Source organism: Talpa occidentalis, unplaced genomic scaffold (assembly GCF_014898055.3).
Source record: "Talpa occidentalis isolate TD23 unplaced genomic scaffold, MPIMG_talOcc4v2.1 talOcc4.9, whole genome shotgun sequence".
Taxonomy (NCBI): Eukaryota; Metazoa; Chordata; class Mammalia; order Eulipotyphla; family Talpidae; genus Talpa; species Talpa occidentalis.
In genome coordinates, this window is record NW_023605305.1 from 108,476,090 (window position 1) to 108,503,906 (window position 27,817).

At 37.7% G+C, this 27,817-nt stretch overlaps 1 protein-coding gene and 1 long non-coding RNA gene across 4 annotated transcripts in view; one reads left to right on the forward strand and one right to left on the reverse strand.

Annotated features, from left to right (window-relative positions):
• The window catches only part of CTTNBP2NL (CTTNBP2 N-terminal like), a 53,082-nt gene that overhangs the window by 8,473 nt on the left and 16,792 nt on the right, over positions 1 to 27,817 (forward strand). Inside the window, exons 1-3 of one of the 2 annotated variants that reach the window (XM_054691614.1) lie at positions 1,512 to 1,858; positions 3,508 to 3,625; positions 7,200 to 7,307. In XM_054691614.1, the coding sequence (XP_054547589.1) occupies positions 7,209 to 7,307 (99 nt within the window). In that variant the 5' untranslated portion in view covers positions 1,512 to 1,858; positions 3,508 to 3,625; positions 7,200 to 7,208. Of the gene's footprint in view, positions 1 to 1,511; positions 1,859 to 3,507; positions 3,626 to 7,199; positions 7,308 to 27,817 lie in introns of those variants that run through there. The other variant, XM_054691615.1, reaches the window with a different exon arrangement.
• The window catches only part of LOC119236434 (uncharacterized), a 42,942-nt gene that overhangs the window by 7,768 nt on the left and 7,357 nt on the right, over positions 1 to 27,817 (reverse strand). For both annotated transcript variants that reach the window (XR_005123062.1, XR_005123061.1), the window contains exon 3: positions 4,528 to 4,679. This is a non-coding gene — a long non-coding RNA (uncharacterized LOC119236434). The remainder of the gene's footprint in view (positions 1 to 4,527; positions 4,680 to 27,817) is intronic.

Below are 27,817 nucleotides of genomic sequence, written 5' to 3' on the forward strand. Positions count from 1 at the left end.
GACATTTATAGTGAAGTTATATTGTTAAGTATTGTAGAACTCAGAAAAATGAGTTCATTTTTGTACCTTGGTTTTTGAATCTTTATAAATAATGACAAAAAAAAAAACCCTTTTTGTTAAGTGTACAAAAGATCTACTTTCATGATCAGGAAATTATTTTCTAATAGTATTTTATATGTTTTTATTCCCTAACCTAATCCTAAAATGCCAAAGTGGGGTATAGTTTGGAATGTTGTCACGCTTTTACCCCAAATGCATAAACAGCCCTTCTGAAAAACCAGAAGTGCCAGAGAGTAAGGAAACTGGAATCTTTTGAGAGAGTCAAGGTAATGAATCAACACCTTCCACCTGATGTAGGTTGCTTTGAAATACATTTTTTAAATAGCAGTGCACTTTTATCCATAGATTTAGTATTTGTGTGATTTTTTTAATTCCATATGTACTGGTTTTTTTTTTTTTTTTTAAAGATTTATTTATTTATTTCATTTTATTTATTTATACATGCACTGGGTACAGTCAGAAGTGCGGGAGGGTGAGAGAATTCACCAGAGCCAGAGCGGGGAGCAGAGCAGGCAGAAGGACCGAAGTACACTGCTGAGGGGAGCAGCAGGCGGCAGGAGAGGTCTGCGCGCCATGTGGGACCCTCCTCCAGTGGCCTGGGAGCAGCCTGGGATCGAACCGGCGCTGCAGAGGCTGCGGGCAGCTTCGCAACCCAGCGCTCAACCGCTGCGCCACCGGGGAGGCCCTGTACTGGGTTTTTAAGGAAGTAAATTATGTAGTGGAAAACAGTCAAAAACACCCATTTTATGTCAGAGGTGGCTCTCTGAATTTTAAGAATTAACTGACCTCTTGTATTTTGGTTCTGCTTATATGTATATGAAAGTGTCTTTATGTAATTGGAGCAAATTTGCTTTATATGTTTGCTCATGTCATTACCAATACTAAAAACTTACTGAATGACCTGAAATCACAGTTATAGCCAATAAAAGTGTAAATTTCTTAAATTTAACATCGGAGTGTATAATAAAGAAGTGATTTTTATCCAATTTTGCAAGAGTGATCTTGTGGGTAGCAGTTATTTTTCATAGCTAGTTGATTTTTTAATTTTTGCCAGACTTTTTTTTTTAAGATTTATTTATTCATTTATGCATAGAAGAACTGGGGGGTAAGCCAGAGGTGCGGGGTGGGGGGGTGGCGGGTGAGAGTATTCACCAGAGATAGAGTGGGAAGCAGAACAGGCAGATTGACCGAAGTACACTGCTGAGGGGAGCAACAGGTGAGACAGGAGAGGTCTGCTGTGCCATGTGGGTTAGCTCACCTGCCAGGGATCTAACTCAGGCAGCAGCAGTGATAGTATGACAGCTATCACCCCTAGGCCACCCAAGTTGGAATACTTAGGGCGTCCTTGGGGAGGAGGCCCCCAGGTTGATTTTTAAAAAATATATATGTAGTTTAAAAAATATATATATATGTAGGTTTTTTTTTTTTTTAGTTGTTTCTGTATCAGGAAATATCTAAGACTTATCTGAAAATGGTGCTTACCCTCTTCATATGCTCTATCACCTACCACTTAGAAAGAAATAAAGCCTTTAGTTCTATATGCGTAAGACATACACACCCCAGATACGAGATAGACAGGTACCTTGTTTGTACCCCACCCTGCCCTACTGCCTACATAGTTACAGAAGCTGTTTGGGGTGTTTCTTTTTCTGCCACCTAATCTTTATGTGGCAAAAGGCAACAATGCCTTCTGTCATGTACAATTTATTTAGAGTTCCAGATTCTAGAACTTAAGAAGGAAAAGGCACAACCAGAAACAGAATGAGTGGAACTTGAGTATTACCAGAGAAGGAAAAAGGTTGGAATAAAATGGATAGAACCCAGCCCGCAGCCACAGACTTCCTAGGCAGAATCAATAGGGCCATTTAGGAGTTGGGGGAGGTGCCCTTCTTGATACTCGTAACTCTTGTGACTGTTGGTTGGCACACGAAAGTTTCTTTTAGGAAAGACTTATTCTATCCTGGTCGTTGGCACTGGCTGGCCTGCCTTGGTAGGAAGTGGCATGTAAATAGACAAAAGGTTTGAAATCACTTAGTGACAACCTAAAAATAAATTTTGTACTTAAGTTATAAACAGGCTTATTTTTAAGAGTATAAAACATGAACAATTTTAAATATGTACAAAATTTATTTGTATGCATTTTTAATTGAGAAAATTGTTAAGTTTAATATAGCTACAGCTTGTTATTCCACAGTGTATGATGTGTCCAGACACATTGTCTACAAGTGGTTTTTATTTCAAATTTATAGACTGTAGCATTCCTTAGACAGAAATATCTGTGTCTAAACTCTAAGGAAAGTTGGGTCTTAGAGAGTCTAATAGAAGGAATGAGCTGAGCATCTGGTTGAAATGATCTTGTCTTTCAGAGTTACTTAATGGATGATGACAATGACAAGTAACAGCTCATTTAGAAAATAAGGAGAGAATGAATCTGTAGACTACAGTATGTGCGGCTGAAAATCTGGCAGTCACATTTATGATCAGGAAAATGATGCTAGAAATAGCCTTTTTTTTTTAAATCTTAAGCCACCTAGTTTATATATTGAGCAGAAATTGCTGGAGGAACTTATTTAATGATTTGCCTATGATGGTTCTATATTTTTATTACTACCTGCACAACAAACTCACTTCCTCCCCTAAATGGAGAGATTCCTGAGTAGTTAAATGATTGAGTCTCGGTTGAATGAAACAAGCACTTATTGCAGCAGTGTTTCTCTTTTGACGCTGGCCCTATTTGCCTGTTAGGTTTTAGCTATTCAATAGGTTTTCAGACTTGGTGCCTTAGAATACAAGACAAAAAAAATGTTTCATCAACTAAAATTTAAAACCTATCTTTACGAAAAAGGGTTTTCTGAGTCTTATCCACTGTTGGGAAAACATGAACCAGAATTTGCATGTAATTCAACATTTACTATTTGAAAATAAATGGGGAAAAGTAGAAGTGAGGGAGGAATAATCAGTCTTAGTGATCAGAGTTGAGATGGAGACAGGGTGATTGATTGATTGACTAGCAGGAGATGTAGGGATGAGGATTTCTCTTACATGATTTTGACAGTTTGAAAGTTCAGTTCTAATTATGTATTTTTCTGAGCTCATTGTGCATAAGCCATGGGGATGTGATTCAAGCAAATGGGTTATCACCGATTCAGGTAAAGTCAGCCTCTTGTGACGTTTATAAGTTAGTCCCTGAGAGGCAGCAGGCAAAGTCAAAGAGATTTTGAAAGGCCTCACCTTTCCTGATTATAATTATACAAGGAAAGTCAAATTCCTGGTAATTTTTCTATATTGCTTAGCTTCAAGTTGAAGAAGTGGCTATTTTCTCCTTTCTTGTCTGTATCAACCTACAGCTGTCTGGCCTCATCAGCTCTTGACAGTTGACATTCATGGGATTTGCCAAATTATTTATAGTATGAGCACATAGACAATAAATTTCTTATTATTTTGCAGCCTTGGACACTTTTCCATCATGCTGACGGCATTTTAGATACATTTGTCAATTTTCCCAAATTTTAACTGAAGAAAACCTAAAGAGTTTGAAGATAAAGTGTGACCAACTGGTTATCAGGTCAGTATCACTCCAATCCCCATTTCCACCCCCAGGAATGCCACTGCCATTCTAGAACATAATGCAATTTTTACTAACTTTCATTTATATTTTAGACAACAGTGTATTACAGTTGTGTATTGATTAGATTCAAATGCTGAGTTTTAATATTTGCAGAGAAAGGTTATTGAAATATGCACAGTTGTTAGTTTTGTTATTGTTGTTTTTCTCCTAACATTTCACACCCTTGTTTCATTTATTTTTTTAGACCTTTTGGTTTTTGAATTACACAACTATATCCCATTTTCTCCTCTTGTGCCATATTTGTTATTTACTGTATTCTTTTCATGTAGATACTAAGCTAAATGAATTAGTATATATTATTACAGTGTTGCAGATATAAAAATTGAAAATGGTTTACAGATGTAGAGGTAACAGGAATACTGTTCTTTATGTCATTGACAAAGACTGGAATTTTTTTTTTTTTTTGCTTATGCCAGTCTTCTTTATAATTAAAGTGACTCTAAAGATTGTTTCCATTTTACTTTTACGAGAATGTATTTCACAACAGATCAAGGACTGATTTAGGGACAGTCTCTTAGATTTTTATATATTTACCTCTTTTATTTAATTGGATTCTTTAACAAATAGTTTTACCCACAGAACCTTAGAATGGAACCAAGAAGGATGTCAGAGCTTTTCTAGTTTATTTTATTTTACCTGTGCCAAAGCCATCAGGTAAATTTTTTCTCAAGTCTGTTGGGTGGCAGAGCTGAGCCTGAAATTCTGCTCTCCTCACTTCCATGCTGTTATGTTTTACTCACATCACACAGCTTGTTCAAGCCACAGTTTTAGATACCTAAATAAGAATATTTAAGGACTATAAAATGCTGAATGAAAACGAATAACATGTGCGAACATACCATGTTAGCTCTACTCCGCCCTCCTAGCTCGGCTTGCTCAGCACAGTCGGCGTTTGTGGAGTCCTTTACTGTGGACTGCTGTTCTGCTTAACATGTTGTGAGGCGAGGAGGGGGCATAAAACACTGGCACTTCCCCTTGCCATATAATCTCTCTGAAAGAGATAAAAACACAAAACCATCAAGGAAAGGGGATAGGGTTTCATCTAAGAAACTGGTAGTTTCTACTCAACTACTTGTTTAAATTCCTCACCATTCTTCACCCCAAGACACTGTCCATTCTTCATTTGTGGGCCCCAGCTGCAAAAGGACAGCTGGAGGTGTGTCTGAGGTCCCTGATCTCGACTGTCCCCACTTTGGTACTGCCTTTCTTAGAATTAATTTGGAAAATGAGAGAGGGTAGTAGTTACCGATAATTAAACCTTGTTTAGCCTGTGTCAGGAACTTGGTTGCACCCCTGTGAGTAGAAACCATCCCCCTTTCACAGATAAGAAAACTGAGAATGGGCCTCCCCGGTGGCGCAGCGGTTGAGCGCTGGGTTGCGAAGCTGCCCGCGGCCTCTGCAGCGCCAGTTCGATCCCTGGCTGCTCCCCGGCCACCGGAGGAGGGTCCCACATGGCGCGCAGACCTCTCCTGCCGCCCACTGCTCCCTTCAGCAGTGTACTTCGGTCCTTCTGCCTGCTCTGCTCTGGTGAATTCTCTCACCCTCCCATGCTTCTGACTGTACCCAGTGCTTGCATAAATAAATAAATAAATAAATATTTTTAAAAAAAAGAGAATTGAAGCAATAAAGAATCACTTATAAAAAAAAAAAAGAAAGAAAGAAAACTGAGAATGGGCCTCCCCTCGTAGCGCAGTGGTTGAGCACTGGGCTGTGAAGCGCGACAGACCTCTCCTGCCACGCCCACTGCTCCCCCAGCAGTGTATTTCGTCAGTCTGCCTGCTCTGCTCCCCGCTCTGGCTCTGGTGAATTCTCTCACCCTCCTGCACTTCTGACTGTACCCAGTGCTTGTATAAATAAATAAATAAATCTTTAAAAAAAAAAAAAGAAAGAAAACAGAATAGAAAACTTACCCAAGGTCACATCCACTAAGATGTCCCACAAACTATACATCTTCTAGCTACAGCCATATCTGTGTCTTCCTACTACATCCGTGCACCAGCTGCATCTGTGTGATGCAAAGCCATGCACTCTCTCTAATATACTACCTTATATTGCGTATAACTTTATATCAGGTTTGTTGTTTAGGTATTTTTAGGATAATGATGAGGTAGCTCTCTAATAGTGAAATGTGAGTCACTTAATAGTGGCTAAAATTCTCTAGTTAGAAAGTTAGCAGTTAGAGCTGAAGTTTCATATTGAACTTATTTTACTTTTGGCAAAAGATTTGTACAGCACGTCCTGAGCACAGTAACAGCAGAGTGCAGTGAAGGTTTTCCTCACTGAAAGGCAGTAGCTCTGGGAGGGATCAATGACTCTTTTGTGCGCCTCCTAAAATTTAATGCTCTCATAGAGTTGGGAATTACTAGAGGATGTGTGAACAGGCCGTGTGGTAAACTCACTTGAAAGAAAACTATATGAGCGCAGCAATTTGGAAGTAAAAAGTGGGAGAGGGAAAACAGTATTTGCTCTACTTTGGAAGTCATAAAATGTATCTTACCATACAGGCTGGTCTCTCTTCTATCAATGTGAGGTTTGTGAGAAGTTAATCTATGGAGTTATGCCAAGCAGTTTGCCATTTAACCTATTTCAGAAGATACATGGTCTTCTAGAAATGTGAACTTGTTAAATCAAATTCAATTTGCAGTAGCCAGGCCCATTAAGATGTTTAAACAATATATTTTAAGAAGTCATTCAAAAACATGTAAGTCCATTTTACTACATGAAATATAAATATTGTGATAGATGTACTCTGTGGAGAATTTAAAAAGAAAAATTTCTTCCCTACTCCCACTGAACATTATCTTTGCTTAAATTTCATTTCCCTAACTTCAGAGGGATGCCAGGATGTTTTACATATGGTTTTGGAATTTGATTATTTAAAACTGGGAAATCTTTCCATAGTCTAACAATTTCTAGGGAGCAAATTAATGGCTAAGTCCTTCTGCTACCTTCTAGGATGTCTGAAAATATGCTTGAGGGAAAAATTAATGAAAAAGTGTTTTTTGTGAGTGGTCGTGAAATCAATAATTAAAGTGAATTTTATTTTCCTTAATGCTTGGTTTGTGACTAGCATCAGAAAATTCTTGTTTTCCTATTTAATAGTAATCTGTCCTTTGTTAAAACATTTTATTCCATAGTTGTTGCTCCTCTTTATCTGTCTCACTTTTTCTTTAATAATATCAAATTAGGGCCTCCCCGGTGGCGCAGCAATTGAGCGCTGGGCTGCGAAGCTGCCCGCAGCCTCTGCAGCGCCGAATCAATCCCCAGCCACCGGGTGAGGGTCCCACATGGTGCGCAGACCTCTCCTGCCGCCCGCTGCTCCCCTCAGCAGTGTACTTCGGTCCTTCTGCCTGCTCTGCTCTTTGCTCTGACTCTGGTGAATTCTCTCACCCTCCCGTGCTTCTGACTGTACCCATTGCTTGCATGCATGCATAAATAAATTGTAAAAAATAATATAATATCAAATTAACTCTGTTTTCTGAAGACTGACTGTCTTTTGTCTTTGCTTTAGGCTTTCAGGATGAATCTGGAAAAACTCAGCAAGCCTGAGCTCCTAACACTCTTCAGTATTCTTGAAGGGGAGCTCGAAGCAAGGGACCTTGTTATCGAAGCTTTAAAGGTATTTTTAGGAAATAAAGATTGTTTGGGTAGTCTTTTCTTGGATTACTCTGAAATCATAACTGTGATTAAAAATAAAATCTAAACCTAGTAGATCTATATGCTGTTAAATTAATGTGACATTAATTGCTGTTTTGAGGCATACAGAAAAAGACTGACATTTCTGCCTCAGGGTAGTTTATCAATGAAAACTATTGCTTTTTTTTTGTTTTTCCTTTGTAGCTTGCACTGTCTGATAAGTAATTTCCATTGGTTTCATTTCTCCAGAGTGTGAGACATTTCACTTCCTATATGGGGGGGACGGAGTCTGGCTTATTTTCTTCCTTTTCCTGCTTTCCACCGTCTGGTCTTACATGGCTTCTCTCAGGATCGTTTGTTTATGTTTGACACATGCCTAGGCACTAATGTTAAAATTCACTACTTGAGTCTTTGCCTGTCATGCCACGAAGCATCACACTGACCTCGGTCAAGTCATTCAGCATGTCTGGAATAAAGCTTCCTTATCTCTAATAAGAATAAATGTTTAGTAACTAGCACTTGTGTTAACACTTCACAATTTGCATGGCATTGCAAATATGCCCAGCATCTTGCCCTTTATTTGTGTCCTATCAGTACATATCACGTCCAGTCATTGGTGGCTGTCATTTGAATGAATGTCTCTGGTGTGCCCTCCACAGTGTTTAATTTTGTAATGACTCTCCTGTCAGCAGATATTACAGTGTGCACTCTGGATGGTGACTCATTTCTGCCACATCCACAGACCTTCCCCTTTTGTTATTATTGATGGTTTCTCTTCCTTTCCCTGAGTGTTCTGAAAATTATTGTTTTCCATAACCCCATCCCACTATTACCAGCAGTCCTAACCTGTTTAAACTCGGGTCATTCTCTCATTTCTTATCCCACGTATATCTAATCAATGAAAAGAGAAGAAAAAGGATTGGGGAGAGTTTTAGCTCTCCCCTAATCCTCACTCCTAATGTTACTGGTTTCCCCACTTCATTGCCCTGTCCTCCTCTGAGACCTCTGACTCTCCTCTCCTTTGGGGCAATCAGCTTAGAACTGCCTAGGCTGAACCAAGAACTTTGTAGTGATTCCTTTTAGAACTCAGAAAACATTTTCCAGGAGTAGCAGCATTATCCGTAGCAATCAGATTTTATAAAACTACGATAGTTTGGCAATGTGTTAAGTAGACTCATCTGAGGATCTATCCCTATTTGCACAAGGACACCAGGAAGCAGCTTCCCATCAATATCACAGTTGACTTATCCAAACACTTAGAGACCTCAACCCACTCGTAGTTGGGCTAGGCACAGGGGATGACTGCCTCTCATGCAAAAGCCAAAGAGTGAATGACCCTTTTTTCACTTTGCTTTTCAGCCTTAGAAACCCTACAAGTCTGTAAAACTTTGTGTGTCTATTTTGCTAATCCTATCCTTAAGCACCCAGCAAAGTGCCTAGCATATAGCTGCTCAGTAAATATTTGAACAGATGAAATGAGTGTGTCATTGTGGTGTGTTGTTTTACAAGACTGCCATAATATTTCAAAGTGAATGTTGTAAATCATGAAATCTCACAGCCTGTTCTCGCGTGCTGCGCTTACTGCCGTCGGGTTTAATGGTAACAGATGCTTAGGTGCTGTTGCACATGTTTTCCTAAAATATTTTTTTTCTGCATGAATCCAATTTTAGTAACTTTAGGCAGTTTCTGACAAGTTGAAAGAGCAGCTTGAGATCAAGAGCTATAATTAAGAGAGCATTTTGATATAAGATACCCTTCAGAATCAGGCACAAGTGTTGTATTTAGTTTGCATACAGCCTGTAGGTGATAGTCATCTTCTGCGGCTTAAGCTAATATGCAGTTTAGGTGAAATGAATAGCTTCTCCAGAAGTGATACATCTTTAGACAGTCTATTGTTAGATAAAATAAGTAGCAGCTGGGATCAAAATTGTTTCACTCCTTGGAGAAAACCAACTGCTCTACCAGATCCTCAAAATTAAAATGAAATTTTGTTTTATCTGTGGAGTGGTTTTTTGTTTTTTCGTGTATTTGGTTTTTTTTTTTTTGTTGTTGTTGTTATTGTTGCTATCTTTGTTTTGGTTCTGTAGGATATCAAGATTTTCCTACAATATTTCTATAGCTCTATTGGGCTTCTTGGACTAATGTCACTGCCTGTTAATTTTCTTCCTTTTAGTTTACTTTTTTAAAATTCATGGGTAGTAGGCTGAAAAGGGTTTTTGGTCTTTGTCCTAAATAACTTTGTTTTTTCCTATCTGTTTAAGTGAAAAAAGCCTTATCTTTTTTCCTCCTTGCCTTCAAAATAGAATTTTTTTCTTAGTTATAAAATCTATTTCAACCTTGCATCTCTAAACAAAACCATATGGTTCGCTGTTGCTGCATATAAATAAATAAATATCACATTGGCAAGGATTGGGTCTGTATAGTGATATTTTATAAAGTCCTCATAGTCTGTAAGTAGATCCTACCTATGGAACTGTAATTATAAAAGAGCTTCATTCGTTTTCCAGAAGTTCTGCAAAGTGCCAGGTTACAATTGTACCCTTCTAGAGACCCCACAATTAGGTTCTTTTTCTCCCCAGTATATAAAAACCTCCTCATTCTTCTACTGCAGCCAAGATATGTTTGGCATGGAACCAGCAGAGCCAATAGAAAATAAATATAATACTCAGTCTTCTGATTATTTGAAGTCTAATTGTTATAGAAGCCATTTACACTGTCTTTGGTCCTAACTGTGTTATAGTGAAGATATTCTTTATGAAAGTCTTTCCCTTTGACCATTCTATTGTCGTGAATGAGAACACCACAGGAATCCCCTCTATAGAGAAAGTTACATTGCTCAGGAACTGTCCTGGGGGGGGTTAGGGTGGAACCACACAGTTCAAGAAGAGAGCCTCCTTACTTTCAAGCACATCAAGGAGATGGTTTTCTCTGATACACCAAAGGAAGATCAGGGAACCTTAATCAAAAGCCATTTTTTAAAAGTTGGAAAATAGACTTGATTGCTAGTAAAAGTTAGTTTATATTTGAGTCTTCCACATTGGATATATTCTGTCCACATGTCTTAGATCTGATGCAAAGTCACTTTTAGCTATGACTAAGAACTTACCCTGTATTTAATAGCATCATTTTATTTTAAAGCATTCTTTAAATTGCTTCTACAGTAATAAATGGTAAAATATTACAGTTTTCTTGTAGAATTAGCTTAAGGAGTCTTGAATTCCTTTTCACTGATGCCTTAACCATAAAACAGGTATAACTCTTTTAAAGTCTAGGATAGAATTTTGTTGATTTTGGCCAAAGGCCATTGCAGAATTCCCTAAGCAAAATTTGCAGACAAAAATGTTGAAGACAAGAGTAAGTTAGAAATATATTTAGCATATGAGACTGTAATATGTCACGGTATTCATTTAACTATTATGAATTTTTTAAGTAGTCAGGGTTAAAAATAAAAAAAGTCTAACCATTACATATGTCTGTGTTGAAACAATAAATGATTTACTTTTGCTAAAATATTCTTAAAATAATTGTAAGGGTCTTATGAATGCCAAATATAAAAAACAAAAGCGATCATGGAAGGAAGGTACTGTGGCACAAGAAAATCACAAGTACTAGTTCACTATAAGTCAAACTTGACGTCTGCTTTTGCTCATGTTTTTGTGCCTCTTAGGGAAGCAGATTATTATAAAGGCTGGTCTGAAATAAGGAAGATAAAATTCAATTTAGCAGTCACCATATGGCATCCTATACTAGGAAGCCTGTCAGGAGTGTTTACATTAAAAGACAAAAATCAGGTATTAACTTACTTAATAGATTGGTGAATATACTTAAATGGGCTCAAAGTTTAAGCATTCTTTGGCACCCACTAGTCTGAATCTAATAGTTCTTTGGCCAAAAATGATCCCATTTGGATAGGTTATTTTTAGGATAGAAGTAGGATCTTTGGTAAAGGTCACATGAACATAAGTTTGATTTCTGCCTGGATAAGAACTGGGATATTAGGAAGTAATCAGAGCCTTATTTGGGGAATTGAATTATAAGCTTTTTAGTTTTCCATTCAGGACATTTACTATGAAATATCTTCTAGAAGGAATTAATCAGTAGCCATTTTTAGCCATATTTTGCTGTGTTTTTTACAGCAAAAAATAGCTGGTTTTTATATTCCTATTTTCTGAGTAAATATAAGCCTACCTTTAAAAAAACAGAAAGATAGGGGGCCTCCCTGGTGGCGCAAGGGGTTAAGATGCAACCTATGAAGCTGTCCGCAGCCACTACAGCACAAGTTCGATCCCCAGCCAGCCAGGGAGCATCCCATATGGCACAGCAGACCTCTCCTGACTCGCCTGCTGCTCCCCTCAGCAGTGTACTTTGGTCATTCTGCCTGTTCTGTTCCTCACTCTGTCTCCGGTGAATCCTCTTACCACCCCCCCCCCACTCCTGTGGCCTGTACCCAAGCTCTTCTATGTATGCATAAATAAATAAATCTTTTAAAAAAAAAAAACAAAAAAACAGAAAGATAGGGCCTCCCCGGTGGCGCAGCAGTTGAGCACTGGGTTGCAAAGCTGCCCACCGGTTCAATCCCCGGCCGCAGGGTGAGGGTCCCGCATGGCACGCAGACCTCTCCTGCTGCCCACTGCTCCCCTCAGCAGTGTGCTTAATCAGTCTGCCTGTTCTGTTCCCCACTCTGGCTCTGGTGAATTCTCTCACCCTCCTGTGCTTCTGACTGTACCCAGTGCTTGTATAAATAAATAAATAAATCTTTAAAAAAAAATTAGAAAGATAATTACTAGGTAGTCTACAAAACTATTACTTAGAATATTCAATTAAGTGTAGCTGTTAGGAGAATGAATTTTCAAATCAGACCAACCTAGATTTGGACTCTCATGTATTGTTGCATGGTCTACGTTATCTGTAAAACAGTTTATTCTCTGTGCAGATTAAATGAAATAGCAAATGCTAATCAAGGTGTTCAGTGCTCTTTTTACTGTCAGTGTTAGAACATCCATTTAGTACCAGAGGTATACTCATAAAGCAAGAAATACTGATAATATACTGTCTCCTGTAAGAAAGATGAATCTTTAAATCCTATCAGGTGATTTACCCTTTAGCTTATTTTCCTTATGGGAAATGATGCTTTTGAGTGTCACCACTGCCCCCCTCCCCCACCCCCACACACAACCAAAAACATATATTTTGAAACAGCTCAGGAGGGTTAAGTGTGTACTCTAGGGCATGGAACAGATGTTATGTTATCTTCCCCATTCTCTCCCTATAATGAAAACAGGAAGTACAGGGACAATGTGGAAGCTTTTTTAGTACAATTGATTTTTTCCATTGACTTCTTGGTGTAGTTCTCTATTGTTTGATTTGGCATATTATATTTTGTTTTTTAACAGCATTATTGCTGTATAACTGACAAACAATAAGCTGCATGTATTTAATATGCACATATTTGATGTATACAGATTGATATTTTAATATGTATTCCCCCATGAAACCATTACTATAATCAAGGTCTGGCCTCCCCGGTGGCGCAGCGGTTGAGCGCTGGGTTGCGAAGCTGCCCGCAGCCTCTGCAGAGCCGGTTCGATCCCCGGCTGCTCCCCGGCCACCGTTGGAGGGTCCCGCATGGCGCGCAGACCTCTCCTGCCGCCCACTGTTCCCCGCAGCAGTGTACCTCGGTCCTTCTGCCTGCTCTGCTCCCCGCTCTGGCTCTGGTGAATTCTCTCACCCTCCTGCGCTTCTGACTGTACCCAGTGCTTGTATAAATAAATAAATAAATCTTTAAAAAAAAATAAATCTTAAAAAAAAACAAAACAAAACATGGTCACCCCCCAAATTTTCTTGTATCCCCTTTGTAGCCCATTCCTTAACCTTCTCCACTCTTACCTACTTTCCCCCCAAAACCCAAACCGCTGATCTACCAGACATTAGTTTACATTTCCTGATACTTTATGTAAGTGAAATACACAGAATGCATCTTTTTTTTCTTTTTTCTTTGGCATCTGGGTGGGAGGTTCCTTGTTCTTTCGTGAATCTCAAGTGATTCATCCATGAATTGCTGTATTGGCAGTTCATTCCTATTATTACTGAGCAGTATTCCATTATATGTGTGAACGGTGATTCGTTTTTTCCCTTCATCTCACTGTTTCCAGTTTTAAATAATTATAGCTAAAGCCACTATGAATGTTCATATACAGGACTTTGTATGGGCATTTGCTTTCATTTATTTTGGATCAATGCCTAGGAGAGGAATGGCATTTACATGGTAGGTGTTTAACTTATTAAGAAATAGCCAAACTGTTTTCCAAAGTAGCTGTGCCATGTTATATTCCCACCAGCGTGTGTAAGAGTTCCAGTTGCTCCACATCCTCACCAACACTGGGTGTGGCCAGTCTTTTTTAGTCTTTTAATAGGTGTATAATAGCTTGTTGCAGTTTTAATTTGTTTTTTCCTATTAACTAATGATGTTGAGTATCTTTTCATGTGCTAATTTACCATCCATGTTGTTTTCTTTGATGAAGTATTTAATTTTTTTTGCCCATTTTTTAAATTGAGTTGTTTTCTTACTAGTGAATTTTCAGTATTCCTTTTTATCTGCCTACAAGTCCATTGCTAGATATATGCCATGCGGATATTTTCTTCCAGTCTGTGGCTCAACATTTCATTCTCTTAACTATCTTTCAAGGAGCAAGTTTTTCATTTTGATGCAGTTGTGTATTTGATTGCATAGGTGACGTATACAATCATACACTGATGACATTAAACGCTTGATCAAGATTTCTTTCATGAACTTTGCTTTTAGTGTCCCTTATTTAAAAAAAAAAAATCATTGCCAAACCAACTGAAAAAAAGTTTTCTCCTATGTTTTTTCTATAAGTTTTATAGTTTTAAATTTTACCCATCAATCTGTGATACAACTGAATTTTGTTATGAATCAAAATCTCCCCTTTTTTTGTATATGGACATCTATTTGTTCTAACACCATTTGTTGAAGGCTGTCCTTCCACGGTAGAATGGCCTTTTATACTTTTATCACAATCAGTTTTCTGTATATTTGTTGGTTTATTTCTGAACTCTGTTCCATTCCATTCACCTGTTGGTCTACATTGATCTCAATACCAGATTGTCTTGATTACTGTTGCCGTCTAATAAATTAAAAGTTCGGGTTGTGTTCATCTTCCAACTTGTATTGTTTTGCTTATTCATAGACCTTGGCATTTCCAAATGAATTTTAGAATCAGCTTGTCATTTTCTCCAAAAATCCTACTGGAATTCTGTTTGAGATTTTCATTGAATGTGTAAATGAATTTGGGAAGAGTTGATATCCTAATATTATATTACACTTGTTATTTATCTTTTTGTAGGACTCTCAGCAGCGCTTTGTTGTTTTCAATATACATGGCTTTCATATTGTTTGTCAGATTTGCCACCAAGTGTTTCATATATTTTATGATCTTACAAATGGTATTGTGTTTAAATATTATTTTCCGATATATGGAAATTAAATTGATTTTAAAGATTGATCTTGCAGCCTTGCTAAACTCACTAGTTCTGCTACCTACTTTATAAATTCCATTGGATTTTGTACTATCTTGTCTGCAAATAAAGACAGTTTTAAGCTTTCTAATCTGAATTTCTTTTATTTCTTTTCCTTGCCATATTGTGTTGACTAAAACATCCATGCAATGTCAGATAGATAATGGTGAAGATATTTTTGTCTTGTTCCTGATCTTAAGAGAAAAACAGTCTTTCATCGTAAGATAGGATGGTGGTTATAGGTTTTTCACAGATGTTTGTCATCAGATTGAGGAAGTTTTCTCTTATTTATAGTTTGTTGTGAGTTTTTATCAGAAATGGCTATTGGATTTTGTCATCTGCTTTTTCTGTATCTATGGAGAGCATAGGTATTGTTCTATGCCTTTTTTCCCAAAAAGGAAAAAAAAAGTCTTTTTGACTTCTTAGATCACATAGAATTATACGGAGTAGCTTTTTCCACTTTGTTCTGCTACTTTTTAGAAACTGGAATTCTGTATTTTAATTTTGTAAATTTTGCCACGTAGAATTTAGTAATTATTTCCTCAATGGTAAAACTTAATTAACTGTTCTTTAAAGCCAATTTTATTCTTTGTCTTTATTAATTTTAATAGTTTACTGGCTTCTTATGATAAATAAAGTTTTCCAAAGAGGAAGAAACAAACATGTAAATTTTTTCACATTGTGATATAATATTATTGCATCTTTCCTAAGAGTGAAATATTGACTATATGAAACAAGTTCAAAAATTATCTTATTTTTGACTTCACTCACCTTTTATTTAAGAAATTTTTATAATAATAAAAAAAATTATAAAAAAATAAAAAAAAAATTAAAAAAAAATTATCTTATTGTTTTAAACCATTTAAATTTACTCTAGCATATCAGTCTTATCACCAGCCAGGAAATAGACATGAAAATGTAGCGTTCCTGTATTATTTCCTAGAAAGCATTATTTTTCTCATCATTAATTTCGACCACTGAAGATCATTCATTTTAAAAGGGGCTTTTGTTTTTGGTTAATACCTCCTCTATCTGAACCTGCTCCAGAGTCAGTTTTTGCAGAATAGGAAACTTAGTACTACTTCTCTGTTTTGCTTTTTTTTTATAAAAAAAAAAAGAAAGAAAGAAAAGATTTATTTATTTATTTATACAAGCACTGGGTACAGTCAGAAGTGCGGAAGGGTGAGAGAATTCACCCGAGCCAGAGCAGGGAGCAGAGCAGGCAGAAGGACCAAAGTACACTGCTGAGGGGAGTAGCGGGCAGCAGGAGAGGGCTGAGCACCATGTGGGACCCGGGGATCAAACCGGCACTGCAGAGGCTGCGGACAGCTTCGCAACCCAGCACTCAACCGCTGCGCCACCTGGGAGGCCATTCTCTGTTATGCTTTTGATAACAGTGTTGATTCCTTTTTTTTGCTACTCTCAGGACACCATTCATGGAAGAAAGTTGTTAAATTTTGAGCAGTTTTTTGTAAAAATCTATTTCCAAAGAAACATTTTCCTTAAGTTACTTCCAGTCACCCCCAAATAGTCCTGTGATAACATAGTTACATATTAATCTAGTTCTATAACCTTGTAATAAGTATGAAATCATTCTTTATAAAAAATAAACCCTCAGTTAATGGCCTTATGAATTGGCTGTCACATCCACACGATGGACTATTATGTTTTAAAATACCATGCATTGCATATGAACAAATTTTAGTGACATGGTAACGTTTACAAGCAGGTTGTGACATGAAATGTCCTTTAATCTCAGTTAGAAATATATACATAGAAAAAAGACTCAAGCAAATAGATCAAAATTTGAAGTTTGCTAATAGTAGTTATCCCTGGAAAATGGAATAATGTGTGCATTTTAATATCTTTCTTCAAAATTTTGTATTATATGTAAATTACTTATAAATCAGAAGTACTTTTTAAGCAGCAATAATCTTGTCCAACTGATTGTTCAAGTTCCTTTTTATTAACACTGCTGTCCTAAGGAGATAATTTAGGATAATTTAGGAAAAGATATAAGAGTTGAATTAGAGTTAAAGGTTTCCCTTTTGTTCTTCCTGATAATAAGTTAATATTGTTCTGTTCCAACCCACCCTAAATAACCTCACTGTGCTTAAAAAACCAACCTGAAATCCCAAATTACCCAATAAAAAGATCAGAGTTCAGGGAAAGAAAGTTTTTTCCAATCAAACTAGAATCTTAAAGAAGTAGCTTTCAGCATTTTTGAAATGCATTTCACTGTTTTGCCATAATCCAGGACACACATACACACCCACATACCAGCTATTAACTGAAACAAAAATTTCACTGAAATGTATTCTAATTTCATTTACTGTACTATAATAATTATACTATACCGCATTACTTTTTCTTTTGTACTTTATTTTTCTTCAAATGCTGGTTGTGACCCCACTAACCTATTGTCATGATCTACTGATGGGCTATGACCCACAGTTTGAAAAGCACTGGTATAAAGCATGTAACTTAATTTGCTACGTCGGTCTAGATTTCACCTTTGATTCATCTTGCTCGATCCTGACACCAGACAACAATATTTGGGTGCATTCCTGAAAAAATTTCAAAAGAATTTTGCTAAGCTGTGGCATTATGAACTGTCCCTCCAAAGCTTATTCCTTCAAAAAAAAAAAAAAAGCTAGCATTTTGTATAGCTCTCTCTAGTTTTCAAAACAGTTTCTGCATGTGACATCTTGTTAAATTCCATCTTTGTGAAATAGTTACTATAACTCCCATTTTTGCACAGATACTGGAGCTTATTTTGTGTGACTCCAAATATTATTTTTCAGATAAATTGTGCTTAGCTAAATGAACTATAGACTCTGACCCAAAAAGGTAAAATACATGTTTTTCAAAAGATCTGTACTGGCGAAGGTGAAAAGAAACTCACTCATGGTTATCTTCAACTTTTTAAGGGGAGTTTAAAAAGTTTAACTATGTAGAATGATAACATCTGTCAAATAGGTGCAATATCAGTTAGGTAAAGTAATTCTACTTCTAGAAATGTATGCCACACATATACTTAGGCCTATCCAATAAAGTTTATGAGTAAGGATATTTATTGCAGCATTGTTTATAGAAGTAAAATGCTAGAGTACCTTGCATGTCTATTAGGATTCTGGCCAATTGATATGACATGATTGACAGTGGAATACTATGCAACCATTAATGAGGATGAGAGAGAGATCGTTCTGTATAATTATCTTAAAAATAAGATACAGAACAGAGTGCATAGTAAAACAAAACAGAAACAGTACTAAGCTGCAGCTGGTGAGGCCAGAGATAACATCTCTCGCTGCCTTCCCCTTGCCTTGGTCCCCTTGAGAATGGTAGCAGCTCCCGAAATGGCCTGTCCTGGGTAGGGAGGAACTGAAATCAGTGAGAGGGAATTACCAGATTCAGTGGCACCATAATCTGCAGAAAACAGCCAAAAGAAGCAGGAAAGGCTGGTCCTCTGTGTGTGCTGTTCATAAATTGCGTCGTTATTAAAAAGTCTGCCTTCTTAAGTGATTATGCATCTTTATTCCCTTATAAAAAGCATTGAGCCCCATGTACAGTAGCTAACTCTTTAAAATAACTGTCTGGTATCAGATTGGCTGTATAATCTTTTGTTAAACATCATCATTCACGTTAGAAAGTGTGGCATGTAGGGGTTCAAGAGTGAAAGTACCGGAAAAATAAGCATATTTCTCATTTTTAAGCGGCAGCTTCCTGTAGGGTCTGTTTTCCTTATCTCTTTGAGGAAAGAAAGGGGAAATTCAGCTTGTAAAATGCTACCTACTTAGGGAACACACAGTTCCCTGGCAGTTGGGGAAGGACTTCAGAAAAGGTTACAGCAGGGGGAATTTCATTGCACTTATTCAGCCTGAAACTAAAACATATAAAAAAAAAAAAAGGAAACAGCTTATTCCTGTTATTTTGACTTCCTCTTATTGTGTCTTCCATGCATGTGTTAGCCTTGTGATTTGAGATTAATCAGAAGTTATTTCTATTTCTTTCACAAAGAGAAGAGATGACAAGGAGGGCACTTCCAAAATTAAAGCCTGTGGCCCATCACAGTATTTTAGTTCAACCAGCTATAAGAATGATTTGAAAGATAAGAAGCCATCTTGTATGCCTGCAGAAAATCCTTACAGAAGTGGGGCATTGCAGAAGGAAGCTGCAAATGTTATTATATAGGGAATTACTTCCTCAGCAAAGCATAGTAATGTAGATTGGCCACCAAACTACTGTCCACCAAACTACAGGATGCTCTTTGCAGTATTGTTTAATACTATTCTAAATGTCTACCTATAAAATACAGCTGTATAAAATGGGTACCTCCTTAATATAGACTATCACATAATTACTTTTTTTAAAAAAGAGTTATTCTGGGCCTCCCCTGCCCTGGTGGCACAGTGGTTGAGTGCTGGTTGCCTCTGCAGTGCCAGTTCGATCCCTGGCCACCGGCAAGAGTCCCACCCAAAAAAAAAAAATTATTCCCTTATTGTAAGATTTTTACTTAGTTTGCGTAGAACTGGGGTATAGGCCAGAGGTACAGGAGGTGAGAGGAGTGGGGAGCAGAACAGGCAGAGCTACTGAAATATACTGCTTAGGGAAGCAGCAGGCGAGACAGGAAAGGTCTGCTCCGCCATGTGGGTCAGCTCCCTGGCCGGGGATCGAACTCAGGCAAGGCCATTGTGATGGGCCCTTGTGCTGAGACTTAACCCCTAGGCCATCAAGGTGGCCTACTTTTTTTTTTTTTAACAAGGGAAAAAGCTATGTCATGACTTAGAAAGATCTCTAAGACCTCAAGTGAAAACAAGTTGTAAAACCATTTCATAGAGTAATCATATCTTTGTAATTTTATGGTTACCCATACATACACACAGAGATGCACAAGTGTATATGCTGCAAAGAGGCCTGGGAGGATTCCCATCAGGCGAAGAACTTTTAGAAAGGAAAGAGCAATGAGGTTGTATTTCAGAAGCATTTCAGCTTTTGCTATAAAGTTAAAATTTTTGTGAGAAAATAATTTACTAGTGGTAAAATTAAAAATTATATTTGTAAGAAATACATCTGAGCAATGGCATGACAAGGAGTTAAGAACACGTTGACTTTTTTTTTTACTATCTTCGAGGTAGTTTGGACCTCTCACATCAATCTTTGTTAGTCCTAAATATAGTTAAGCAGTGGAGCAAGCAGAAGCATGCCTGGGCAGACTTAAGTTTGTTACTTTCATAGCCCTGATTTTATCCCAAAAGAGTGTAGGTAAGTTTCTCACTAATTTTCAAATTCTGGTATTATACAGGATACCTAAAAGTTACTCTTTCAAAGCAGATTCTTTCACAGGTCATGGACCCAAACTCAGGCTGACAGCGTATGTGTGGGTTCCTACATTATTAAAATTTCAAGAAATTTTATTATCCTAATAGGAGCCCACAAACCTTCAAGTTATTTTCCTTTCTGCAGTTTCACCTATGCGGTTCCTATTTCATTGTTTAAACAGTAACAAAAAGTATTTTCTGCCTCGGAGTGCCAACTCTATTCAGTAAGATAGATAGGCATCACTTCAAAAAAAATTTTTAATCAAATTCAGTACCTAAAACGTTTTGTGTCAACAAAAACTGGTAGAAATGAGTATGTGATTATGTTTATTAAAAAGTGTCTGTTCTTACTGATTGGAAACTTCATACCCAGAGCATCTCATAATAGTATGCCAAGTAAATTCTTGCAGAATTGCATAATGTGAGTGTTCTTTTTCTCTGTCTGTACAGAATTTGTGATAATACAAGAATGTATCTATTCATTCTGATAAGCATTCTGGATTATAAAGATTTTTCTGTTTTATGTCTGTTTTTTGTTTTTGTTTTTTCATTAAATGTAAACTCCAGAAGGGACAGGTACTTAATTTTGTTCAGCACTGTACACCAAATACCTAGAATCTAGTAAGTTTTTCATGAATATTTATCACATGAGAGATTAAGTTCAGGCCCTGTAAGTCTGACTTGAAGGCACGCAAGGCTCAAAACAGTTGGTCATTTATTAGTTCTTATTTTTGAGAAGAGAGGCTTAACTGTAGTAATATAATTTCATAACTTTTGCTGTTGTTAGTAATTCCCTACTCAGTGACATTATTTACATTTCATCCTGTGCTAAGAACAATTTGTTCTTCGGTCAGGAAATCATTACTTTCGTTTCCAAATTTGTAGTGTAAAAGATACCAAATCATGGAGAAATGTACCTTTGTTCACTTGTCTTTGTACCTTTAAAAAAAATCAGTGTCAATCGAAACTAATCATCTTAATAGTTTTCAACTAACATTTTATCTCAGCACCCTTTCTATCAAATTGGGATGAGGTCATTTGCATTCCCTGGCTGCTTAATGGGAACTTTGTGAGCATCAGAGAAAATAGTTTTTTTGAGCTTTTTTTTAAGAATACAGCAGGGCCTCCCTGGTGGTGCAGGGATTAAGATGCAATTTTTGAAGCAATCCACAACCACTGCAGCACAAGTTCGATTCCTGGCCGGCCAGGGAGAAACTCACATGGCGGGACAGACCTCTCCTGTCTCGCCCGCTGCTCCCCTCAGCAGTGTATTTCAGTCAGTCTGCCTGTTCTGTTCCCTGCTCTGTCTCTGGTGAATCCTCTTACCCCCCACATCTCTGGCCTGTATCCCAATTCTTGTATAAAAATAAATAAATCTTTAAAAAAAAAGAATACAGCATTGTCTTTCTTCATCTGTCTGCATACCTACAAATATTATGATTTCCCAAACTTTTCAGTTGAGAATCTCTATGGGCCTCTGCCTGAAGTACCTGTGTCCTCTCTGTCAGAATGTATTTGCTTATTTCATTTCTCCAGTGATTTTTTAATTTTGTTTCACAAAATCTTCATCATCCCACCCCTTTCTGTTTGCTTTCCAGACTGTAACTCTGAATTCTTTTCTCTCTACAGTCTTCCTTTCAGTCCCTTGTACTTCCTTTCTTGGTAGTATCGTGCATCCGGGGGACAAATGATTGTCTTTTTCACATCAGCCCTAGAAATCATTAGAGGAAAGGAGTGAAGAAAGTCCTAGAGGCTTAGAATAGAGCCCGCTTGCTTATTGCTTATGGGACTAAAATGGGAGAAGGGTCTTGGTTATTCTTTCTTGAGGCTGGTGACACTTAAAGTTTCCTCATGGTGTTGCCATTCTTAAGCATAAAATGGAAGGGCTCATGTATCTCGGAACAAAGGCCATTCCTGTGCCCCCGTCCAGGCCTGTTTGTTCCCCTGAAGTTGGAATTAGTGGTGGAAGTGCTCAGCGGCTCCACCTCGCCGTCTATCCAGGCCCTTACTGTAGTGATGAACATTGTCAGTTCACATTTAAAGTGATCAAATTAAATGCCCTGTCATTATAGCTTGCCTTTTACTTCGTGGTCTTGCTTTACCCCCCCCCCCATTAGATTTTCTGAAGAGAAATAGTGCGTCCCTAACTTAAGTTCAGATTTATCTGTACGGAAAAAGACAAAACTTGCAAGCTGACCATAGATCCAAGGCATCCAGCAGGGAAGGGGGGGCAATGGGGGTCAAAATAGGGGAGAGAAGAGCACCAGGGACTGTGGTGATGGGCCCTAGGGCCTAGGGCGGTGGGAGAGCTACAAGGACTAAACCTGAGGGGAGAAATCAATTATTGTACAAAAATAAACAACAATGTAAGAAAATAAATTTTAAAAATTAAAATTGATTTAAAAATTGCAAAAAACAAGTTTTCTGTACAACTGCTCTTTGATCCTGGATAGCTGGCTATCATGTCCACTCAAGGCTTGCAGTAACAGTAGAAGTTGCCACCTTTTCATCTGACCTGTGACGTGGACTTGTTCTTAGCATGTCCTGATAGTTGTCCTGTTCTCCCTTCAGTCAGTGGGGTGCATAATTAGCATTCTTGCAGATTCCTTTTTCTTCCTATCCTGACAGTAAAATTACCCACATACCCTTGGGTGCCCCCCCAAACTTCTATTCCTGTTTACTTGATAAACTTTTTTTTTAATTTAAATTTTATTTTTATGTTCCCCATACAATTACAACCCCCTTATTTTGACCCCAGTCCCTCCTTTCCCCGCCCCCCACCCCCCATAAAGTGTCTCTGGTTCATAATTGTTTGTTGATTTTGATATTTTCTTTCTTATAGTTATTCTTTTTCCTGGTTCCTTATTTAGGTTTTCTAGATTCCTGCTATGAGTGAGACCATCCGGTATTTTTCTTTTTCTTTCTGGCTTATTTCGCTGAGCATGATCCCTTCCAGCGCCATCCATGTTGCTGCAAACTGCATGTGTTTATCTGTTTTGAATGCTGAGTAATATTCCATGGTGTATATGTACCACATCTTCTTGTTCAACATCACTTGTAATCAGGGAAATGCAAATCAAAACTACCATGAGATACCATCTCACACCAGTGAGAATGGCACATATTAAAAAAACTAGCAACAACAAATGTTGGCGAGGATGTGGAGAAAAAGGAACTCTCCTGCACTGTTGGTGGGAGTACAAACTGGTCCAGCCACTATGGAGAGCTGCATGGAGATTTCTTGACCTAAACATAGAGCTTCCATATGATCCAGCAACTCCACTCCTAGGTATTTACCCAAAGGACACAAGCATCAATTCCAAAGAGCACCTGCACCCCTATGTTTATAGCAGCACTGTTTACAATAGCTAAGCTTTAGAAACAACCCAAATGCCCAAAAATAGATGACTGGATCAAGAAGATGTGGTCCATATACACCATGGAATATTACTCAGCATTCAAAAAAAAAAAGATAAACTTTTAATTATAAGCATTTTCTACATCTCAGCCAGGCAAAAGACCTTCCTTCCAGGGCCTTACACTTGAGCAGCTAGTTTCTTGCTGTGTCCCCTCCAGGGTCAGTTTCTATGTAACTTTAGAATCTTGCTTTAAACAGATTTTTAGAGTTAATGTGCAGCCCACAATCATACAGCTTTTCAAACCCTCCCTCCATAGAATCCCCTAACTGGAGGAAAAGGAAGCTAACCCTTTCCAATCTTGTTTGGTGAGCTCTTTTCTGATATTTTAACCTTGAAGTTAAGTTTCATACAATGTCATTCTTACCGAATGAAAGACACCGAGCACATCCCTAATAAAGAAGCTTTTCAAGGACCTCTCTGGTGGCACAAGAGGGTAAGACACAACCTATGAAGCTGTCTGCAGCCACTGCAGCATAAGTTCGAGCCCCGACCAGGGAGGTACCCACATGGCGCAGCAGACCTCGCCTGACTTGCCCACTGCTCCCCTCAGCAGTCAGTATATTTTAGTCAATTCACCTGTTCTGTTCCCCACTCTGTCTCTGGTGAATCCTCTCACCCCCCACACTCTGGCCTGTACCCCAGTTCTTGTATGCATAAATAAATAAATCTTTGAAAAAGAAAAGAAGAAGCTTTTCAAGTTCGTAGAGTCATTTAACGTATCACACAGTTATAGTCTCTGCAGGCTGGGTCTCCTTGCGTAATAGTTCACAGTTTGGGGATTGGGTGCCCCCCTCAACCTAGTGGCGTTTCCTGTGATTCATTAAAGTCCTGAGAGTCTCGTTTGTCTGCCAGAACCCGCCCACTTCCAGGGCTGGCCTTTTCCTTCCTATTACTTATAAGGTCTGAGTCTTAGAAAGTTCTGATCAAATAAATTGTACTCGATGTTCCTCTAAACATTAATGATGTTGTTTAGAAAGCATTTCAGTCAGCAGAGGCTGCTTACTCATTGCTGCTGTTAGGCCTTAAACTTATCTGGCAAATTTTAAGTTCCTTAAGAGCTAGTCCAATCTTATCCCCCATATCACCCATGCCACTTTTCAGACTTTTCCAATGCTATTTTGGTTATCTAACCCTGATAACACAGAGATGTTTCGTTTTTGATTTTTTACATTTTGGGTATTTGACTTCCGGTTTGTAGAGTTTTATGACATTTGTTGGTTCAAAACAAAACAGTCATGCTGATGGCTTATCATTTCTTTTAGAATTTACATATTATAGCTTAAACTGAAATGATAGATTTGGTTGGGCATTTTAGTCTAGTGTTTTTCAGACTAGTTCTAGTGTTTTTCATGGTGGAAAACTATATTGTGATCTGGGAGCACACCAAAGCATGTACACATACACACGTCTGTGTTTTTTTTTTTTTTAGATTTATTTATGCATACAAGAGCTGGGGTACAGGCCAGAGATGCGGGGGGTGAGAGGATTCACCAGAGACAGAGTGGGGAGCAGAACACGTGGACTGACTGAAATACACTGCTGAGGGGAGCAGCAGGTGAGACAGGAGAGGTCTGCTGCGCCATGTGGGTTGCTACCTGGCCGGCCAGGGATCGAACTCGTGCTGCAGAGGCTGCAGATTGCTTCATAGTGTGGCACTTAACCCCTTGGACCACCACCACGTCTGTGTTCTTATGCCAGAAGAAGAGTTTCTAGAAACAGTACTTGCCTTACAACCTTCAGTGCTCTGTGATGTTTTCTGTTCTGCTCCATTTCATCTTTTAAGTTTGCTGTTCAAGATTACCTAAGTTGACATTCATTCCTACAAACTCCTAGGGATTATCTGTTTATGTATTATTCATTCATCTAACATAATCAGCACTTACAATATGCTACTTACTTTTCTCCTTTACTTCACTGACTTTTTGACCTTGGGAAAGTTACGTGTTAATATTCAATTTCTTGTGTAAAATAGAGATATAGTGATGTTTGACTCATGAGGAATGTTGTTCATACCGCCTTTGTTGTTTGTTATTAAAACACTACTTGGTTTTGAATTTCCCATCTGGTTATGAAACACTATATAGAAAGCATATACTAGATACATAAAACTTAAATTTTCCTTTAGCTCATTTATATATGTACCTATATGTATGTATGTACACTTTGAAACTAGAGGTATAATTTAGATATAGTGAAATGAAATGCACCGATCTTAGTTGTTGGATTCAGTCAGTCTAGACAAATGCACAGTCATTTGGCCTACACCCACATCAAGATACAGAAGATCCTCATCACCCTAGAAAGTTTTCTGCCCCTTCCCGGTTAATCATCTCCCTATCCCCAGAGACAACTGCTGTTCTGATTTTGTTCACCATAGATTAGTTTTATGTGTTAAAGTGTTTCTAGTAGCAGTAGAGGGTAGCTTATTGTTTTAATTTACATCTTCCTGATCACTCATGAGTTGAGCACTTTTTCGTGTGCTTTTTGGCCATTCAAAAGGTCTGTGCTCTGTTACCTGTACGTCTATGATCCACTCCTGTTTCCTTGTGTGTTATTTTAAGGTAAACTTGACTCATTATATTTTAAGAGATGTATGGTCTCCTGAAAAAAAGTGATTAGGTTCTAATGCATCATTTAAAAGTATACTTTAAAATCCTTAACGTATGTTCAGATCTTGTGTGTGTTCAGTACTTCTTGAATCCCTGTATACATTTTCTTCCCCTGCAGAGCCGTATTCTACAGTTCAGAGTGTATGTGTGGCTTGTTTTAACCACATATATAGACTAAAAAATAAAGTGGAACAAAGAACAAAAAAAGTTCAACACTATTTCAGTTTCATTAGGGGTTTTCACAGAACTTTTTGGAATCTGAATGTTGAAGCGGCTGCATTGTGCTGTTTACTCATAATCTTATTCTATCAACAAAGCAGCCTACTAGCTAAAAGTACCACACTTATAGCTATTTGTACTAGGCGTACCATTTTTAGTCTTCAATAGAATTTAGTATACTTTAGTCCAAGTAATAATAAATGATCATCTGTCCTTATGTAAATAATTGCTTTTATAAATATCTGTGGTTGCAAATTGATTGCAAAGGGCATTTTTGAGGCTCATTCTACTTCAAAGTCAGTTTGCTAACTTTGAATGATTATACTAAGTAAATTGTAGCTTTTACTAACAGCAAAATAAAACATTGACATCACTAAAATGATGAGAGTGACGAGAGGCCGAGACATCAGGGAAGAGGCTGGAAAGTAAATGTCTGTTGAGTGTCTTGGAATAAAGACAGAATATAGGATCTAGAAAGAAGATGACATATGAAAAGTGCTTCTACTTTTGAGTCACTTACAGTCTAGGTAGGAAGAAAAAAAGAGACAAAAATGGGAAGTGTTTAATAATGCGCGAAATACAGTAGATCCCTGCTTTACAACAGGTCAACTATACGATCACATCACTCTAGGATGAGTCCTTCCTTGTTAAAATACCACTTTACGATTTAATATTCACATTACAATTGCCGCCAACTAGACCATGGGGGTTGGGCATAACTGTTAGCGTGTGAGCCAACATGGTCTTTTTATCATTTTGACGGGTCCACAGTCTTTTTAGTAAAGTACAGAAATGTTTTAATTTTCAGTCATGGATGCTTTCATGCTAAAACTGATAACACAGAGATGTTTTGTTTTTGATTTTTTACATTTGGGGTATTTGACTTCTGGTTTGTAGAGTTTTATAACATTTGTTGGTTCCCAAAGAGCATGTTGAAAAGAGAGTTTCAATCAAGTTGTAACAAGAAGTCATAAAAAAACAGTCATGGTAAAAAAGTTAGGGGGTTGGTATGAAAATTTGGTTTTTCCCATCTACTCCACTAGCAAATTCTGAGTGATTGTTAAATAACTGTTACCAGTTTAAGTTACTTATTTTTAATTTCATCTTTTTAATGTTAATAAAAATGAAATTCAGTATTTTTTGGTTTTAGTGTATAAATCAGTCTTATATAAGCTTAACAGTGTGCCAAATTTTTCAAATCATGCCATCTTAGAATGAATTATGCAATATCAGTGTATTATTGGGTTCACATTCCAGTATTTTCACCGTACAATCCTGTCTGTAGAACAAATTAGTATTGTAAAGCAGAATCTACTCTAAATACCAGTGGACTACATCACATAAAATGTCAATAGTAGTTCAGGATCAGTTGCTAAGTGAGCAGTATAG